At 35.3% G+C, this 14,654-nt stretch overlaps 1 protein-coding gene and 1 long non-coding RNA gene across 18 annotated transcripts in view; one reads left to right on the top strand and one right to left on the bottom strand.

The window, feature by feature from the left end:
• The window catches only part of GPHN (gephyrin), a 643,001-nt gene that overhangs the window by 167,083 nt on the left and 461,264 nt on the right, over nucleotides 1-14,654 (bottom strand). For 6 of the 16 annotated variants that reach the window (XM_082734089.1, XM_082734099.1, XM_082734093.1 and 3 more), the window contains one exon: nucleotides 14,066-14,107. The exons of the other annotated variants lie outside the window; for them this stretch is intronic. In XM_082734089.1, the coding sequence (XP_082590215.1) occupies nucleotides 14,066-14,107 (42 nt within the window). The remainder of the gene's footprint in view (nucleotides 1-14,065; nucleotides 14,108-14,654) is intronic. 16 annotated transcript variants of the gene reach the window in all.
• Nucleotides 1-14,654, top strand: part of LOC309866383 — a 33,610-nt gene that overhangs the window by 12,694 nt on the left and 6,262 nt on the right. For both annotated transcript variants that reach the window (XR_014312622.1, XR_014312623.1), the window contains exon 2: nucleotides 12,859-13,073. This is a non-coding gene — a long non-coding RNA (uncharacterized lncRNA). The remainder of the gene's footprint in view (nucleotides 1-12,858; nucleotides 13,074-14,654) is intronic.

The raw sequence follows: 14,654 nt of genomic DNA on the forward strand, positions 1-14,654 counted from the left end.
AAGTAAGTGGCTAAAAATACATGGGAAAGGCTATTAGTATGATTAAAATGGATTCCACAGGATTCAAAATATGTCTTATATTCAACTTAATGGACTTAAAAAATATACCAAATAATTTTATATAACCTATATCTCCTTTGGTATATGTTATTTATTCTGACCTATACTGCTTACTGGAGTCCTTTCTTTCAGGGTCTCCTATACCACTCAAACATGTATAACATTTAAAGGGTGAATATTTGCTATTTCCTCCAATAAATAATGTTAATAAAGAGTAATGTCATGCTTTGCCTTTAGCTCTCTTTTCCAAAGAGGTCTGTACTTGGTAAATAAATTAACTAAGCCTACTAACAACTTAGAATAACTGATGTAATCTCTGTATAGATAAAAACGTGGCCTCAAGTAGTATCTATTTTTTAAGATTTTATTTATTTGAGAGAGAGGGAGAGCACAAGTAGGGGGGAAAGGCAGAGGGAGGAGAAGCAGACTCCCCACTGAGCAGGGAGCCCAATGAGGGACTTGATCTCAGGACCCTGGGATCAGGATCCGAGCCAAAGGCAGACATTGACTGAGCCACCCAGGTGCCCCTCTGACTGAACATTTAAGTAGAAAGCAAAATGCACACAGCATAATCAAGACCCAATTCCTCTAAAATTGTACCACTAAGTCTGCCACATTCATGATGAATTAGCTTTCTCATGAATAGACCAAGCAATAAGAATCACCTCTTTTAATTCAGTCATATATTTATTTTACTTTGCTCATCTAGCTCAAAGATCTATATCTTATTTGCAAGATAATAAGGACAAATAAGGCATTTAATAAGTCAGAAATAATAGCATTCACTAGAAAGAGGTGGTAGAAATAATAATACCACACAATAGAAAGCTTATTGAAATTTAACTAGACAGGCATAAACCTCTGATATCAACACCCAACTTATAAATTCATTCAACAAACACTGACTGATGATGCTGTGAAGAAGTCCTTGTCCCAAAATGTCAGTTTCCCTCTCCCTTTACCCTCGCCTAGTAAATGGATATTCTAAGGACGATGCTCCATTTGAGCTGTTGGAGGAAAGAAACAGGATAAAGGATTTTGTTGCCATTCAGAATTTGTCAGAATAAAAATGCCTTTCAGTAGACTGGATTCTATTAGAGGCTAAAGTGCATTTTACTAAGAAATTATATTACAAATAATACAGATTCCTTTATTAATCCACATATGTCTATTTGACTCTTGATTCAGTTAAACTATACTGCTATTTCAGTTTAAACACTAGTCTAGAAATCTGGTCACCATTTATACAGTTATTTTCATGGGAAACTGCTTTGCCCCATCTATAAGTTGGTGAGTGTCTGTAGAGTAAAATATAATGGAATTCAAGGACAATAGGATGATGGGATTCAGGATATGCTACCCCAAAATATGGCATCTTAGCATGCTGAATAATTTAAATTGAGTAATTCTGAGAAAATGGCAGAAGAGGGTCTCTCTGTCCTTCCCCTGCCCTTTGCCAAAACAGGTCATAAGAATTGCCCTCTCTGTACCCTTAGGAAAGGAGCATCCTTATCTCCAAGATGGAGGACCACTGAGAAAAATCAAAACAAACAGCTCTTTCAAGTTTCCCCCAGTTTACTATCCTTAGCTCATACCTTTTGCCCCATCAGAATTCTCGATGATTATCTTTCCTTCATCAAACTTAGCATAAAAACACTCTCATTTAACTATTTCTTTGTGTCTTCATTTCCTTATGAAGGCTCTATAAAACTTAAACATTATATTAAATTGGTATGCTTCTCCAAAAAGAAGCTTCTCTTTTTGGAGAAGCATACTAATTTTTAGACACAATCAGGCTCCTACGAGGATCGAGAAACACTTTTTCCTATCCTAAAATAACAATTACAATTAAAAAGTACTATTCTTATGATTCTGGAGAAAAAGACAAGAAAAAATGGAGAAGAGAGTCAACTGGCTGAATGAAAAGAAAGACATATCTCAAAAATAGATGTTCTTATATATCATATTCAATATACTTTGAGAATAGATAGGAAAAAGAAGCAAGGCAGGAATGGTACAAATGTTGATGTAAACTTAGGTCCAGTTGATAGTGTACTAATGCCTGATTTTTCAGTCAGGTTGTGACTAATAACCATAATGCAAAACTTATTTTACTGTGTGAAATATGTTGCAGATAACATGTTTCAGTTAGTTCAAACTAAAAATAATTTGACCTTTGGATTTTTGGCATAATAATCAGTTTTGATTATAATAATTCTCATTGCGTACTTATTCACATCTGGTACTGTAGCCATTCAATAGTTAAGGTCCCCTAAAATGGTGGTATCATTCCATTTTACAGGAACATGAAGTGTAGACAAGTTAACTTGCCTAATACTACAAAGCTAGTAAGAGGCAGGACTGGGTTTCAGAGCAAGGGCTGGGATTCAAATGTAGCCCAAACTGCAACTTTTAAGTACTATGCTGAATTGAAGTTTGCTTTAATACCATGAGAAAACCAGTAAAATATTAGTAACTGCCAAAGCATGAACATCTTTAGAATATGGCAAGAACCTGGTTAAACTTCTTAATTTTTTTTGGAAAACCCAGGAGTTAAAAAACAAAAAAACCCCCAAAAAACCTCTAAAATAAAAACATCCTTCACGTTCTCAGATAAAAAAAAAAAATCACATACTATGCATGAGGTTATTTAGAGATTTTAGTATCAGAGAAAAAGGCAGTAAGAATTCCCAAATGAGGGACTCCTGGGTGGCTCAGTGGGTTAAGAATTCCCAAATGTAGTACTGAACTACATAAAAGCAAAGACAGAATTACTGTGTCTTTAACAACTCTAGGAGAGAATTAAGCCCTAATGCACTATACATCCACTATATGTAATAAACTAACTTCTCTTCTATGAATCTAGAATGGCAGCACCTCCACAGGAGCTTGAGAAAACAGCCACACAAATCACTTCTTGTTCAGTGGTTTGGATCAGGATTCCTGGTTGAGAGAGGAAGTCTTTTTTTTTTTTTTTTTTGGTAGTAGAGGGAATAGAATTGAATTTTATTTATTTTTAAAGTTTTTATTTAAATTTTTATATAAATTTTATTTAAATTCCATTAGTTAATATACAGTTTCAGATATACAATATACTGATCCAAAATAGCCATACAACACCTGGTGCTCATCACAAGTGAACTCTTTAATCCCCATCACCTATTTCACCTGTCCTCCCAAGCACCTCTCCTCTGGTGACCACGAGTTTGTTCTCTATAGTTAAGAGCCTATTTCTTGGTTTTCTCATCATCCCCATCCCCTTTGTTCATACCCATCCCCTTTGTTCATTTGTTTTGTTTCTTAACTTCCAAATATGAGTGAAATCATCTGGTATTTATCTTTCTCTGACTTATTTCACTTAGCATAATACTCTAGCTCTATCCATGTCATTGCACACAGCAAGATTTTTATAGCTGAGTAATATTCCATTATATATGTATATATGTATATATGTATGTATGTGTACACACACACACACACACACACACACACACACACAAAATCTTCCATATCCATTCATCAGTGGATGCCCATCTAGGCTGTTAACATAATTTGGCTACTGTAGATAATGCTGTTATAAACACTGTAGATAATGCATGTATGCTTTTGAATTAGTACTTTTGTATTCTTTGGGTAAATATCTAGCAGTGCTTTTGAAAGGATGGAAAAAGGTAATCAGAGAAAACTGACAATCCATTTGCTGAAATCTAGGTTGTGCAATTTATTATACCCAGATGCATGTTTGTGTGAACAAGCAAGGAAAATTTATATTATTGGTAGTCAAGAAGATATTTATCTGAATGTTTAAAAATTAGAGCAGTATTGGTAGTAAACCAAACCTGTCTGAAAAATCTATGGGTATGAACCAAAGGAGGATATGACCATGAGTTATTCTGAACTCATTAAACCTATGTAATCTATTGGAAGCTGTGCAAGCATACATTGGTATTACCTCCCATATAGAAGAGCCAATTGGGTTAAGAAATTAAGAAGAGAAATGGAGACAAATGCTGGTCTGTGGTACATATGGGCACGTGAAGGAAAAGAGTGATGAGCATCAGCCCAGTGAATAGTAAAATTCACTTTAAAAAAAGAAAGATTTTATTTATTTATTTGAGAGACACATATCACAAGTAGGCAGAGAGGCAGGCAGAGAGAGAGGGGGAAGCAGGCTTCCCACTGAGCAGAGAGCCCGATGCGGGGCTCTATCCCAGGACCCTGAGGTGATGACCTGAGCCAAAGGCAGCGGCTTAACCCACTGAGCCATCCAGGTGCCCCGTAAAATTCACTTTGATATCAATTTCCCTCACCACTGGATAAGAACAATAAAAACAAAAAAGAGCATTGGAAATTTATATATTGATCCTTCTTTTGACTTGCCTGTCAATACTCCCTTTGTGTCTTGGTAACAGAAGGAGAAGCTCTAACCAAGGGCCTATGTACAACTTAAATATTACTCAGTAACACTAGATTCTGACTTCAGTTTTGTTTAAAGCTAACTAAGGAATACTTCTTATTGGCTAACAATAAACCTCAGCTTTCTGTATTTGTGTACCAATTCTGATTCCCATATGAATTCCTAACTGAATTTATGAGAGCATGATTTTTTACAGACTTTATTTCCCAGTGTTTTTCAAACAGGATGTCAAGGGGACTGACTGGAGTCACAGGGAATAAAGCTGTTCTGCTCTAGGTAAACTTCAGGTTTCAACAACAGGGAGTAAAAGTCAATTCTACAGTTTGAGAACTCTCTTCTCTCCTATAATCCAAGGTCAATAAGGATTTAGAGTTGTAGAGATTGGAGTAACATACTATTCAGCCTACATTCAAGAAAAATTAAGCTGTTTCCCCTGTTACTTATTTATTTAAAAAAATGGAATATCAGAGATACTGTAGGAAAAGTCAGGCAGAGTAGAATTAAAATGTTTTAGAAGTACTGACCTATATTACTATATACTTTCTGGAATCAGAAAAATGCATGTACATCTTAGGGACATATGACACATATAATGTGATATTTGAAACTGGGTTCTAACTCATGATCTGGTCAATGTGTTTAATAAATGCGACTGTGTGCTAGATGGAGAAAAGAAATAAAACCCAAAATGAGCTAAGCCAATATCTTTACCTAACCAAATTTCATAATCTAATTAACAGAGTGAATGCTATTATAAATATACCCATTAGGGGATAATGAAATGTCATTCCTTCAATCACTCATTCAACTCACACTTACTGAATACCTACTGTTTGCCTCAAATTGATCTAGCTTCTGACTGACAGGTTTCAAAAAAAATTTAAAAAAAGCAAACTCTGGTCTCCAGGAGCTCACAATATAATAGATCAAAACAGTTTAAGTAAACATATAATTACAACACATGATTATAAATGCAGTTACAGAAGTTAGTACAAACTGCTATGGGGATATGCATGAGATGCTCCCAACTCAGATGGGGGCAGGAATTGGGTGAAAATTATCAGGAAAGACTTCTTGGAACGGGGATATATGTGCTGAATTTTAAGGGACAATTATAACTTAGGTGAAGAAAAGGGGGAAAAATCAGAGAAAAAGGCAAGTGTAATTCACAGATATGAGGGATCGGGGCAACTGGGAAATGGAAAAAAAAAGTGTGGGTGAAGCTAATTTTAACCATAATAGGGGGTGATAAGAGGAATAGTCAATGAGGTAACTAAGGGCCAATTCCTAAGGGTTATGGAGAGCCACTAAAAAACTTTAAATGGGGAATGGTGTGATTGCATTAACATTTTAACAAGTTAATTCTGGTAAGCAATGAAAAGATAGATTAGAGATAGTCATGGAATAAATGATGAGGGTAGAGAAACTAGTTTGGAGATTAATCTTGTAATTCAGATGAGAAGTCCAATTAAATCATTGAAAGTAGTTCTAGAGAGAAGGGCGTAGATTCCAGAGCTACAAAAAGGCTGAATCTATAGAATTTAGGTTATGACTGTTCATAAGGGATATAAGATAACACTCAGATTTCTAGTCTGAGTCATTGCATAGTGTTATATATTGAAATAGAGCATGAAGGAACAAATTTGGGGGCTGAGTTATGTTCAAGGTGCTTATAACTTTGGAGAGAGATGTGAGCTGTAGCTGGTTGATGCCAAGGTAGATACCAAATAGTGACATTGATATGTGACAGTAATATACATGAAGTTCCTAGAGTTATCCTTGATAATTCTATATAAATCTCTCTCTATATCTATATAAATATAAGTTGTAATGATGATGAATGGTGATGATCATAATTATAACAATGGTTGATTTTATGAAGGTTTTTTTTTTTGGTGATAAAAATGTATATCTATGCTTTCTAATACAGTAGCCACTAGCCACATTGACTAATGAGAATTTGAAGTGTGGCTGCTGCAAATAAGGAACTAAATTTTAAATTAATTTAAATTTAAAGCCATGTGTGGCTACCAGCTATTGTGCTGGACAATGCAGATACATAGTGAGAAATGAAATGAGAATCTGAGAGTGCATCAAATTGATTATCAACATGTAAGGAATGGTAGTAAAGTAGTCAAATAGGCAGGAGGAAAAGCAGTATAGCAAAATGATTAGCAGTAAGTAGGAGTTTTCTGGAGGAAGGTAGAGTGGAGCTATGAAATGTAGGAGGGCATTTCAGAATGACAAAGTAGCACAAATAATGGCCAAGAAGAAAGAAGAAATAGAGTATAACAAGAAGGGCCCCCTTGATTGGTTGGTAGGTACATTACGGGGAAAAATTGCCAATTGTCTTATATGACAGGGACTGAGGGGGTTCCTGGAGTACAGAACTTCTCATTTTAAACCAGAAGTGGTACTCTCAGTGCTAAAATCAGTAAAAGTCCTGGGCAAACTGGGAGGAGTTGGTCACTGGAAAATAATGTTAGATAATTAGCGGCTGTATAAAGTATAAAGTATAAAGGATGTTGGGAGAGAGGCAGAAAGACATTTACTCTTGATACAACAGCTCAGAGGGAGGCTATTATAGTTTTTTTGATTAGGTAACTGATGGGAATTAAAGTAGTGCTTGGGAAGATTAGTTTGACTCAAGAAGAAAGAAGGACTAACAAAGAGAATCCAATTGTTTAGCTACTGTAATAATCCAAGTGTGAGGTGATTAGAGCTTAAGGAATCAAGAAGAGCAATAAATTAATGCTTACCAGGTCCCAGGGAGTCTACTAGATTTTCATAATTACAATTCTCCCTGAAACTCAGATGTAGAAATGTTACAAATTTTAGAAAAGTTGACTAATGATTTAAGTATTCACTTACCATTTCCTAAATATTTTTTGAGTGCCTACTATTGGACTTGCCAAGTTCACTGTTTTATGAAAGCTGAGATTTGAAAGTAGATCTGGCTACAAGTTCTTTATAGGTATTAGAAGAATTAAAAGGAGGGTTGATTCTCTTTTCCTATTCTTTCTTGAAGATACGCATAGCCTCCATCTTGGTCTTACGCTACTTAAAAAACTTACTAACCTCATTATTCACGCATTATTTCCTCATCTTAAACTGTAAAATTCTCATGCCTTATTTTCACTGATGACCTCTTTTATATTTCAAATGATCACTGTTAGATGAGGCAGTATATGAGGATAAGTAGAAATTCACTAGTGTCAACTACAATAGTTGTAAAAAGTCTTTATAGCATGGAAATTTAAAAATGTATGCTCAAGTAGACAGAAGTACCTATCATTAAAAAAAAAAAGTCAATCAATTCTTTTATTTTCTAAGAAGGTTTAGATTAGATAGATTTATCAAATATTCCCGTCAAATATGCTTTCCCATTACCTTTATGGCTGGTCACTTATTTGGATGCCAGAGGAAAGTATGTACTTATTTTCTTATTTATTTATTTATTTATTTATTTATTTATTTATTTATTTATTTATTTATAGGGGGGGAGAGGTTAGGGGAGGGGCAGAGGAAGAGGGATAGAGAGAATCTTAAGCAGGCTCCATGCCCAGTGCCGAACCTGACATGGGGCTTGATCTCACAACCCTGAGATTATGACCTGAGCCAAAATCAAGAGTCAGATGTTCAACCAATTCAACCACCCAGGCACACTCTGCCCCCCCCTAATTTTCTAATTTGGATCCAAACAATTTATATACTCTAATTACTTTTTAAAAATTCTTAAACCAGGTTTACCTGTACCCCTGGGGATAAAAATATATGTTTATAAAAAATAAAAAAATTATATTTAAAAAAAATTCTTAAACCATCTTTATTTTCTTTTTAAGTTTTTCAGTGTTCCAAGAGTCATTGTCTATGCACCACACCCAGTGATCCATGCAATAGGTGCCCTCCTTAATACCCACTACCAGGTTCATCTAACCCCACCCTACCCACCCCCTTGCTCCAAAACCCTGTTTGTTTCTCAAAATCCACAGTCTCTCATGGTTCATCTCCCCCTCCAATTTCCCCCAATTCACTTTTCCTTTCCTTCTCCTAATGTTCTCCATGTTATTCCTTATGCTCCACAAGTAAGTGAAACCATATGATAATTGACTCTCTCTGCTTGACTTATTTTACTCAGCATAATCTTCTCCAGTCCCATCCATGTTGATACAAAAATTGGGTATTCGAGAGAAGCATAATATTCCATTGTATATAGGACCATATCTTTATCAATTTGTCTGTTGAAGGGCATCTTGGCTCTTACCACAGTTTGGCGATTGTGGCCATTGCTGCTCTGAACACTGGGGTAGAGATGGCCCTTCTTTTCACTACATCTGTATCTTAGGGGTAAATACCCAGTAGTCAATCGCAGGGTCATAGGGTAGCTCTGTTTTCAATTTCTTAAGGAATCTCCACGCTGTTTTCCAAAGTGGCTGCACCAACTTGCATTCCCACCAACAGTGTAAGAGGGTTCCCCTTTCTCCACATCCTCTCCAACACTTGTTTACTGTCTTGTTATATTTGGCCATTCTAACTGGTGTAAGGTGGTATCTCAAAGTGTTTTTTATTTCAATTTCACTGATGGCTAATGATGATGAACATTTTTTCATGTGTCTGTTAGCCACTTGTATGTCTTCTTTGGAGAAGTGTTTGTTCATGTCTTCTGCCCATTTTTTGACATAATTATCTGTTTTTTGAGCATTGAGTTTGAGTAGTTCTTTATAGATCTTGGATATCAGCCGTTTGTCTGTAGTGTCATTTGTGAGTATCTTCTCCCATTCTTGGGTTACCTTTTTGTTTTGTTGACTGTATCCTTTGCTGTGCAGAAGCGTTTTATCTTGATGAAGTCCCAAAACTTCATTTTTGCTTTTTTTTCCATTGCCTTTGGAGACATGTCTTGAAAGAGGTTGCTGCCTATGTTCTTCTTTAAGATTTTGATAGATTCCTGCCTCACATTGAGGTCTTTTAACCATTTTGCATTTATCTTTGTGTATGGTGTAAGAGAATGGTCAAGTTTCATGCAATTACACATAGCTGTCCAATTTTCCCAGCGCGATTTATTGAAGAGACTGTCTTTTTTCCATTGTATATATTTTTCTTGCTTGTCGAGGATTATTTATCATAGAGTTGTGGGTCCATATTTTGGCTCTCTACTCTGTTCCACTGGTCTGTGTGTCTGATTTTTGCCAGTATTATGCATCTTGGTATCTGATTCCACCAGTTGCACCTTAAAATCTTTTGCTCTTTTTGAGTGCTTTTAACCAGACACCAAATTAATGCTGGTCCCCAAACCACAGGGCACTTCCATCTTGGGGTATTACTTTCCAATGGGTTGCTTCTGGTGGCTCCTTCCCCCTTCTGTTTATCCTCTGATATCAGTCTAAGCGTTCCCACTCTGCTTACCTTTCCACCGATGTCTTCTGCCCCTGGAGAGATCCAGAGGTATATAGTCTTATATTTCAGGCTGATTTCCTGAGTGTTCAGAGTGTTCTGGTAGATATTTAGCTTACTTTAGGGGACCAGTTGAAACAGGGTCTCTTACTTCTCTGCCATCTTGCCCCTCTCTCCACTCTGATTACTTTTTAAAAATTCAAAAGTGAGGTAGGAGTTATGAAACTTTGGTGAGCAGAAGTTGTAGTGTATTAAAAGATTTCAATTCTAACAGATTTCTTCACATTATCTCCAAATTCCCAAGTATTATATACAAACAGAATGAAAATAGTAAACATAAGAGTGACAGGAAAGAGTGGGACACTACAGAAAACGACACTGAAATAAATAATAAATTGATTATTAATAGTTTTTCTAAGTGAGATTTTATGAAGTAGAAAATCTGAGGTGATCATTTCACAGTGTAGATGTTGCAGTATTTAAAATCCAGTTTTCTTCCTTCCTTTCCGGCTTTCCCTCCACCCTTGACTATGTAGATATGCTATCTGCAATTCAACTGAAGTTTACATTTGCAGAAGGCCCAAACTTTCAGTCAGCCAAGGTTTGTTTAGATCAGAAATAGTGTTTTAAAAGTGTGCTGGCTTCAAAGGGCAACTGTTTTGCATGCTACAACTTAAAAATGCCAGTGCTTTTTGGGTAGCTAAAAGTTTTAAAGCATTAAAATAAAAATAAAATTGGGGCACCTGGGTGACTCAGTAAAGCATCTGCCTTTGGCTCAGGTCAAGATCCCAGGGTCTTGGGATAAAGTCCTTCAAGAGGATCTCCACTCAGTAGGGAGCCTGGTTCTCCCTCTTCCTCTGTCCCTCCCCCCTGCTTGTTCTCCCTCCCTCTCTCTCTCTCTCAAAATAAATAAATAAATAAAATCTTAAAAAAATTAAATCAAATCTTGGTATGTGTCCACACAATAGTAAAAATCAATTACCTTCAAAATTTTAAATTATCTAAATCAGCCTTGCTAATGAGAAATCTAAGACATTAAAGATAAAGTTTTAAAGTCTTCATTTTTTTTTTTACTGTTACAAATCATAAAAGATTTATATCTAGTATATATTTCAGCTTTTCAAATAAGTCAAAGAGCACTATCTCTACAAGGGGATCATACTAATTCTGGCTTTTGTCTCAACTAAGTGAATTCTGAAGCAATTTTTTCAAACGATATTAAAAAATGAACACTGGTGGAACAATGCTGGAGCAAAACTGAGATTAGCTGGGAATTTGAAAGGTGATTTCTTTCTTTTTATTTGAGGGGATGAACAATCATGTAGAACCTGTGATATTGACCTCATTACATTCATGGTATTCTATGCATTCTAAATGTGAAGCCAGTTCCAAAGGTCAAGATACAGCCAGCAGATTATAATTACATTTAAAGAAGAAATAGTAGGTATTCAATATATACTTATTGAATGACCAAATATAAGAAAAATAAGAATAATAGATTACAAGAGGAAGGTCTTTGTAGTATTTCCTGCATTAAAGCTTTGTATCTTATAGGTACATCTAAATCCTCTCATAAGATAAAACTAAAAACTATATCATCAGCCTGAACCAGGTAAATAAATACTGTGAAAATACAAGGCTATTATTGCATGCCATGCAGAGCTGACGGCTTTTAATAACTCCTGAACAGCAGAAAGCATGGTATTTAAGAAAAAAACAATTTTCTGACACTCATTTGGAAACTTTATGATGTAAGGCAAGATATCTAACCTCTTTGAGATTAGTTTCCTGGTTTATAAAATCAGGCTGACCCTAATATCTAAACAGCTTGTGTGAAGACTAATTGAAATAAGATCAATGAGATGTCAAACACAGAGCTTGTCATATAGTAAAAGAAGTAATTTTTACAAAGGGGCAATCAACTACATGGAGTAATATTTGCTGAGTAGTATCAGTCAGGTAAGGTTAGAAATTATCTTGTTCTTGAATAACTCACGGTTAGACTCATTTTTGAACATGGCTTATTTTTCGGTCTTATGAATGATTCAGAAGAAAGTGACATGAAATTGATAAAGCCAGTGTGCTACATTGGGTACTGGAGAATTATTCCTTTAGTACTAAGGTCAGTGAAGATGGTATAAATGTTAGGGAAGAAGCGATTGAGTCATGGAAAGTTTGGCCACCTCCACTGATGCTATAAAATAAAAAATACAGCTAACCAACAATCCCATCAAGAGGCTTCCATATGAAAAACTGAAATATCAGGACATTTATTGAAATTCTAATTATTAAGATTCATAGTCTAAAATTTTACAAAACAATTGTTCACCAATTTAAGATGAAGTAGAAAAAATTATGGAGAGTTATTCTGCCTGAAGTGTTATCATGAATATTAGATTCCCTAAGCCATTCTTCATGGTCTTATTGGTCTTTATAGCATCATAAATTAAACATAAATACCACTTGTGAAGTCCACAGAGATGTGTCATTGGGAATATAAAAACCCTACCACAAATGACAAAAAGAGAAACACATTTTATGACAAATAAATAAAGCTAAAGTGTCACAATGAAAAGTAACAAATCCAGATAAAGCCAGAGTTCATTTAAGAGCTGAATGCTATGGAGCAAATGCTACAGCATACACAATCCCATCCCCCCAGAAGCCAGTTCCACATTCCAACCTGAGAACCCTCCTGCACACATGCTGTCACAGAGAAAGTAATACCCTGATGGATGCTGTAGACTGTGACTGAAGATGATGCCAATGGTAGACTTCTTATACACTCTCATGGAAAATGGAGAATTGCCTGGATGAAGTGTCAGAAAGAAATGGGTTATATATTTTTTACACTGGGAATCATAATTCTGGGGAATTAAGAAAAGACCTACGGAAAATGTGGTGATGAGATGATATTAATCTTGTCTCTTTAAAGTCTGCTGATATCGCAAGTCATTTATTTGCTTTTCATTACTTTCTTTTCCCTACAGATATGTATTTCAAGAAGAAATTAATTCTCTACAAAATAAAGTTTAAGAGAAAAAAATCTAAAACATCTGTAAATTGCAAAGGAAAAAATTAAAGAAGATGGCTGTAAAACTCTTTATTCAATTCATTCAACCTTGTGAAGACAGTGGTTTGATCAAGCTATTCCTTCTAAAGTCAAAAGATGTTATCCTGTCTGTGGTTCTGCATACACTACCTGGTACTTTAGATAGTGCCATGACATTTTTGAGATATTTCTGCAATCAGAATGAAGTTAACAATACTAAATATGTGTAGAAATATATTTTGTCTGGAAAAAATTAGAATCTTAAAATTCACAGGATATTACTTTTATTTATAGCCGTATTTGGAGGCACAAATACTCTTTTCTCTTAGTTACTCAACAGTGCCCCCCTGCTTTGGAAAGTAGATTTAAAGTATATTCAAAATCTGTTAATATTTCAATGAATCTGTTTCACAAAAACAGAAACAGATATGATATGGTTTTACACAGTAAGAATAAGAAATTAGGCCCTTAAAAAGGCAAAAAACATAGTTCAAATGTCATATAAAATAGTTTGTCAAAAGAACATGAATCTCATTAGTGATTATAAAATTAATCTTCCAGACTACAAGAACCTTATACAAATACGAGTATCACTTAAGAAAACTATTTTCCCAAGTGACCTAATCAGTTTTCTAAAAAGGAATGAGTCTTCCCTTTTACATAAAAACAGGGGAATTATATTAACTCTTCATTTAATAGCCAATTTGGGATGCTGTATCTATAGTTAATGGGACAAGACTGTCATTAATTCATTGTACATCTTCAGCTACCAGAGGGACCTATACAGGCCTATAAACCAGAATCTTTGTCTTTAGCCAATATTTAATGACAAATTACCTGGCTCAAAGGAATTTTTATGGAATTAAAGTGGTGGTAACAATCAAGTTGGCTATTTAGATTTTAACCATTTCAACATGATACAGTGACTACCCTCTCCCTCCAAAGTTACTCAGAAAACAGTACAGTATAAAAACATAGAAAATTCCTTCCGAAACTGCTAACTTTCCCCCTTTGGTACCCTTATCCCTTTCAGCCAAGTGCAAAGTGCAAGGCAAAATAAATTAAGGCAAAAGGAAAATAAAATAAGAAAAATGGTGAGGGCGAGCATGTTGTTGACCATGTAAGATAACACGTGCAAATTATACCTCAGATACACTATAGGTAGATGAGCACGAGGGAAGCCGAGCCTGGTTTTGCAGTGGGGAAAAGAAAACACTGTTAAAGAGGAAATGATAGCATAGTAAGGGTCTCAGAAGATTAGATGGCTCCATCACCAACACATTTGCCAGATAACAAGACAGCCTTATAAGCAGACACCTGAGTTTGGAAATCTCAAGGTTCAAGATATTGGAGGAGAACCTTGTGATTAAAAAAGAATACCTAGCTAAAAAAAAAAAAAAAAAATCCATGACTGAGATGACTCCCTCTGATCAGATCTGGTATGATCTTGCTAAGGAGATGCTCATTAAGGTTAATCGGAAAGTAGAACACATCATTTTTCTCCTGTAGTATTACACTGATCTTCATTGGTTTAGGAACACTAGAAAACTACATGTGAGGTTATTTATAAGATGAGAACTCTACTGTACATCTTCATCTTGCTTTTTAAAGAGGGCACCAAAGCCAGCTCAGTGTTCTGATTCTGATGTCCTGTTCCTATTACTCCATTCACAGTACTACTGAATCTTCATGTGTGTGTGTGTGTGTATACACATACATATACATACTCACATA

Source organism: Mustela nivalis (assembly GCF_964662115.1).
Source record: "Mustela nivalis genome assembly, chromosome: 6".
Taxonomy (NCBI): Eukaryota; Metazoa; Chordata; class Mammalia; order Carnivora; family Mustelidae; genus Mustela; species Mustela nivalis.